This window comes from Mandrillus leucophaeus, unplaced genomic scaffold (assembly GCF_000951045.1).
Source record: "Mandrillus leucophaeus isolate KB7577 unplaced genomic scaffold, Mleu.le_1.0 Scaffold419, whole genome shotgun sequence".
Taxonomy (NCBI): Eukaryota; Metazoa; Chordata; class Mammalia; order Primates; family Cercopithecidae; genus Mandrillus; species Mandrillus leucophaeus.
The window spans coordinates 692,346-698,377 of record NW_012104465.1 but is presented as its reverse complement, the minus strand read 5'-3'; the positions used below and the strand labels follow the sequence as shown (position 1 = coordinate 698,377).

The 6,032-nt window shown below is 53.1% G+C and overlaps 2 protein-coding genes across 3 annotated transcripts in view; one reads left to right on the top strand and one right to left on the bottom strand.

The window, feature by feature from the left end:
• Nucleotides 1-1,015, top strand: part of MYO1D (myosin ID) — a 315,887-nt gene extending 314,872 nt beyond the window's left edge. The window contains exon 22 of the mRNA XM_011992864.1: nt 60-1,015. The gene's annotated coding sequence lies outside the window, so the exon portion shown is untranslated. The remainder of the gene's footprint in view (nt 1-59) is intronic.
• Nucleotides 1,016-2,366: 1,351 nt separating this feature from the next.
• Nucleotides 2,367-6,032, bottom strand: CDK5R1 (cyclin-dependent kinase 5, regulatory subunit 1 (p35)). Of its 2 annotated transcripts, XM_011992863.1 has the most exons (2): nt 5,089-6,032; nt 2,367-4,069 (listed from the first exon to the last, which is right to left on the bottom strand). In XM_011992863.1, the coding sequence occupies exons 1-2, from the start codon at nt 6,006-6,008 to the stop codon at nt 4,066-4,068; spliced, it is 924 nt and encodes a 307-aa protein (XP_011848253.1). In that variant the 5' UTR covers nt 6,009-6,032; the 3' UTR covers nt 2,367-4,065. The 2 variants fall into 2 exon arrangements, with proteins under 2 accessions (XP_011848253.1, XP_011848252.1); XM_011992862.1 differs by having other exon boundaries at nt 2,367-6,032.

Below are 6,032 nucleotides of genomic sequence, written 5' to 3'. Positions count from 1 at the left end.
GGGGAGCCCGCGCCTCAGGCAGGTGGTGAGAGGATGAGGGGAGCCCGCGCCTCAGGCAGGTGGTGAGAGGATGAGGGGAGCCCGCGCCTCAGGCATGTGGTGAGAGGATGAGGGGGAGCCCATGCCTCAGGTGGAGTGGGCAGGGGTGCAAGAGAGGGACGTACTGAAGCTTCTTCCCATCATGCCACAGACGCTGCCCCACCATGCTCCCGTCCTCCCATCCTCACCCAGCAGAACCCACCAAGTGCCTGTGGGCAGCCTCCTGTGCCTCACCCAGGGCCTGGCCCGAGTGGTCCCAACAACCTGGTCTCATGCCCGCTCCCCATCCCTGCTTCCCAAAAATTGCACTGTGTGCAGTTTGCAACAAAGAATCCCGCTGGCATCCTGTCCTTGGGAACCCTTTCTCATTCCCCAAGCCTGGTCAGCTGCCTGCATAGGCAGAGGTGCCCCCAGCCCAGGTTAGCAACGCTCATCATTTTGCCAATTACCAGTAGACACTAGTGGAACCATCTAACTGGAACTTCCTGTCTCCTTCCACTTATTTCCCCACACTTGTTGCTTTACACTAGACACATGCAAATGTATGTTTTAAACACACCAAAACAGATTATGCCAAATGAGTAGCCTGTCAAAGGCTGGAGGGCAGGAGGAGGGCCTGGGTCTGGGTTCCTTCCTCCCGGCCTTTGTACGGTGCCTTGGGCCCCTCAGCCTCAGCGCCAGGGCCTCCCAGCTGAGGCCACAGGACAAGCACTTTTTTATGATGTACTAAAAGAAGCCACAGTATGTGGCAACTGCAAAAGGATCAGGAATTTAGGGTGTGATCTCAGACACGTGTCCTGGGTGCTGAGGGGAAAGGAAGCGGGCACAGTAATTGTAGACAATGAGGGGGTTTCTCTTGATGTAATGAAATGCAGTTTTATGGTTTGGTGCAAAAACTCCTATTTTCCAGTAAATTAACTTTATTTCTAAAGCATATTTTGATTTATCATCAAGAGCAATAAAGCATTAAATCTTATTTTTAAAGGTGTTTTGTTTATCTGTCACTGAAAACTTTGTGAAATTTTTGCTTATATAAAGTCAACCATTATCTGAGAGGATAGAAGGGAGAGTTAAGCACAAATAATGTAAAATGGAGGATGATTTGCCTGAAGCTTTGGAACAAAAAGTGAGCAAGAAGTAAGCTGTGGACAGGAGGTGAGAGGAGGGAAGGAGGCCATGGGGTTGAGTCCCAGCACTTTCTCCTGCCATCTTGAGGCCTGTGCACTGGCAGCCGGAAGCACACTGCTTGGTGCCAGGGAACATGTTTACTGCAACAGAAGCATGTATGTAGAAAGGAAAGGCTCAGAGACTTACAGTAGCAGACTGGGGACAGGCCAGGCTAGCCCAGTGAAAGGGCTGGGAGGAAGTGTGGGGGCGGCTGGGAGAGTGAGAGGAAGCAGCACCTCCTCCTGGGGAAGGGAGCAAGGCCCTGAAGGAGCAACAGGGCATGGCCAGCACCCGAGGGTCCTGCAGCCAGGGTGCTACCGGTCACTGGTCATTGGCAGAAAAGAACACGCAGCAGTGGCTTCTGTAACTCAGACGAAGGGAGTTGCTTTGCGGAAAGCAAGTGGCCTTGATCACAAGGCTGACAGCTCCCACGCTACAACTTGAGGACAAGAAAGACTTTCCTAGTACTCAGGGGCAGCTTCAGACCGCAGGGTGCAGGGCCTGGGGAGAGCCACGTCCAGCGTCCCCATTACCATCTTCCTGAGGCTGACACCAGTGGCACGTGCAGGCCTCAGGCTGGCAGTCAGGACAGGCACAGATAGAGCTGGTGGGAACCCCACCCATGCCGCAATTATGGGCTGGAGTGGCTGCTTCCCTGGGAGCCACAGGGCTGGATTTCTCCCTCCTGGAAACCCGCATGGAGCTAAACCCGCAGGGTTGGCCCATGTGGACGCCAGCCCACCCCTGCTAGCCTGGGAGACCCCGGGGGAAGGGAGCTCAGAGCAGAGCCAAGCCCAAGGATATGTGGGAGCAGCAGCTTCAGAGCCACACCTCGACACACAGAGTCTAGGGCCCAGAGCCTCTGCAGAACCCACCTGGCCAGACCTCACCAGGCCATGCTTGGGCCTGACCCTCCTTGGCTGGAGGTTCCAGTCACCCAGCTCTGCCACGGGAGCCTTTGGGAAACAGCTGCCCCCGCCTCGGCCGACGCTAAACCAAAGCTGACTTAACCTGTGCTTCCTTCTTAATCACCTTAGTGTGTTAAGCCCTCGCCCCCAACTCTGTCCTCCCCTCCCCCATAACACAAATCCAATTACGTTCTGAGTGCATGAATCATTTATTAAAGGGGGCCCCAGCCTGCCCACAAAAAGAGGTCTCTGTAATGGATGGTCAGTGCATTTTATTGAATCAGCACAGTACAAAAATAAATAAAAATAAGGGAAGGGGAATTAAATTACAGCCAAACTGAGCTTCATGACTTTGTCAGATTATAAACCACACATACTCACAAACACACTACACATACATACAAAATGAGACAAATATAAATTAATATTAACAATACCCACAGTTTGGTCAAAGAATAGCTACAGAAGAAATTGCACTAAAAAACCAACATACATCACACGTGTGTAATTAGCAGTTTCAAATATACAGCTATGAATAATTCCAAGTGAAAAAAAAATGGCACATTTTCTTTTCATTGCAAGTTTAACTGTTGGAACAAAACTAAGTTCTAATAACTGCATGGAAAGAATATATCAACCCTCCAGGTTTACAAGAAAAAGAGAAAAACCAAATCCTGAACTATTATTCCTGTGGCTTGTTCTGTGCATGGGTGTAATTTTCACAGCCATCTGTTCTAAGATTATTTTTCTTAAGACACAAAATGCTCCTGGTTTGCATGCACAATATCACTGTAAAAGCAACAATTAAAGAATAAAGGTTTTTTTGTAGGTTTTTTTTTTATTGTTGTTCTAAAAGTAGTCTTCATAGCAGCATGGCAAATGGGTTCTTTGCTTGCACACTCAAGTATATCAGTTGTTCCTTTACACAATACTGATGACCAGTGCAAGGGAAGAGAGAGAACACGACAGGCTTCACACTGAGGGAACTACAGAGTTCTTCCCTTAGTCCCCACCACTTCCAAAATGTCCACCTCTTCCAAAGAATAAAAAAATAAATACGGAGAAAGAGAAGGAAACAGACACGCAACTGGAATCCTGTGGATGCAATGTAACCGCACAACTCCAGGTCAGGTTCCACCAGCTGAAGGTGATACACACATGCGCCCTCCTCCTGAGACTTGGCACTGACCCTCCCTCTTCCATGCCACCAGGGGCATCCCACCTCTGGTCGCACGCGGCAGCAGGCTCTGAAGACAGGCTGTGTGGAAACCCAGCAGAGAGGAGGTGCTGTGTGAAGTCTGTGCCAGCAGCCGCAGGCTCCTTCCAATGCTGCACCGATTATCCGACAGTCCTAGGAACGGCTCCGCTGGGCCTCAGGTGCAGCCAGGCAGATGCTCTCCGGCAGGGCAGGCTCTCTTCCCCACCTCTGGGAATGCCTCCGGCCACCAGGTTCTGCTTCAGGACTCTTAACACTGGGACTTCAATTTCACAGCTTTCTTTTTGTGTAAATTTCAGTAGTGCTTGTGCTGAAATTGGTAACCACCTTGAACCTAATCCTATGTAAAGTGACCCTCTGCCTCCCCACCCCAGGTCCCCATTCCAGCACTCCCGGGGGGACTGGGCCTGGAAGACAGAATCCTCTGTAGCGTCTTCACATTGGTCTTTGTTCTCCACAGCAGAGTGACGGGCCATGGAGGAAGGCTTGCTCCCTCTCCCAAGTCCCAAGCCACCAATACGGGAGAATGAGAAAGAAAATCAATAAAGTACACATTTGTGTTTTTACAGCCAGTAGGGTAAGGTGGAAACCAAAACCAGCAGCGGCAAATGATCAGTTGTAGAAATCAGCAGGCTTCCAGAGCAATCAGGAGTCTCACTCCCGTCTTGTAATTGTCTCCAAGATCCGGCTGTCTCACTGGTCCCTGTCGGGCAAGTCTTCCTCTTTAGAAGAAACTCAACTGTTTGGAAACAGCTTTAAATTAACAGGGGTGGGGGTGGGGCCACCACATCGCCTTCCCCCCAGCTCTGCAGGACAAATGTCATGTGCACCAGCAAGAGGCCTTAGCCCTTAGGTGGGCACCGGCTTGGTCTCAAGGTATGGCATCCCTCACCTTGCCCAGAAGGCAGGCGTTGCTAATGGGCACCTGCAGCTGTCCTGGCATTTGCCACAGGGCGACTGCACTGCATTATTCGAAAGAAAAATTCACCCAGAAAAGTCGTCTCCAGCATCACCCCACCTCTTTAGCTGGGACCCAAAATGAGAAAAAGTAATGAGTCAAAGCAGCTCATCGGCCAATACCAGCAATGCGGCTGCGAGCAGCAGACAAGGGGACAAGGGGCGAGTTCCATTTCTCCACTAAAGGAAAGCCCTTCTCCCTAAAAAAGAAAACAGCAAATCAGGGCGGTGTGTGGTCAAACGACCAGACACAGTCTTTCCACTAGACCTGCTCAGCTTCGCCTCGCCTAGATTGAAGATGTCCCAGCGCAGCGGGGATCTTGCCTCATGACCCCACTGGCAGCTCAGTTAGGGTGGATGGCTCCAGGAGCCTCTGGGAGAGCGAGTAACTCCACACAGGAGCCAGAAAAGGGCCTCCAACCAGAAACCCCAATTCCTCCCTGGGCCAGGCAGCCAGAGTCCCCTCTCTAGCGCCACACAGGGTGCAGCCGGCAGCCTCGCCTACCCTGGACCCAGCAAGGGCACAGGCGGCAGGGGCAGGTCAGTTCTTTGAGTTCCCCAAAGTGGGAGGTCAGTGGCCTGGGTGGCTCTGAATACATCTTCTGGGTTTTGCGCAAGGCTCGTGAGTTCAAAAGTGCCCAGAGTTCTTGGCAGGGCTGAAAAAACCCCAGGGAGAGACTGTGGGAAAGGTGAGGCCCTTGGTGGCTTTGCTAGACACATACTGTACACAAAACTGATTTAATAATAAATTTTTAAAAATGCATTGAATCCTTGAGCCATGGCGCAGGCTACAGTGCTCACCGATCCAGGCCTAGGAGGAGCCGCTTCTTGTCCTCCTGGCCGCTCTCGTTCTTCAGGTCGGAGAAGACCTGTGTGAAGTAGTGTGGGTCGGCATTTATCTGCAGCATCTTTGAGCTCATGAGGTTGATGACAGAGAGGCAACGGTCCCAAAAGGCCTCCTTGCAGCTCTCCACCAGGAAGGGCTTGAGCGGGTAGGAGATCTCGTTGCCCATGTAGGAGTAGGAGAGGTACAGGCACGTCAGCAGGACGGCCTGGAGCTCGTGATCCGAGCCCACCTCGGAGGAGATAACATCCCTGCAGAGCATGTAGAGGAAGACCACGTTGGCCGGCGTGATGAAGCCCTGGTCCTGCCAGCCCTGCAGAAGCAGCGAGCGGTCCACGCTGCGCAGCCAGAGCACGGGGTCCGTGGGGGACAGGTGCTTCAGGCGGTAGCACCGGCGGCAGAGAAACTCACCCAGGCAGCGCAGCAGCTCGCTGGTGGATGCCTGGACGATGACCCGTTTGGGCGTCCCTGCGGAGGTGACGGCAGGGTGAGGGGCTTTCTTGACCGAGGAGGAGCCCCCGGTCTGGGAGCCCGAGAGCTGGCTGGCCGGGGGTGCGGGCGGCTGGGCCGGTGGGGGCTGGGCGAATGTGGACAGGTTGGCGCACGACAGCGACTTCTTCAGGTTCTCATTGTTGAGGTGCGTGATGTTGTTCTGGTAGCTGCTGTTGGGCTGCACCTTCTTGGAGTTCTTCTTCTTGGCCGACACGGCCACGATTCTCTTCCAAGGCAGCACGGAGATGATGGAGTGGCGCTTCAGGTTCTTGTCCTTGGCGTTCTTGCTGTTCTGTACGGCCGTATAGTGGCCCACGGTGGCCGCGCCATCCTCAAACAGCGTGGCCTTCCGGTAGCTGGGGGACAGGGACAGCACCGTGCCCATGGTGCCGCTGCGCGCCGGGCGGGG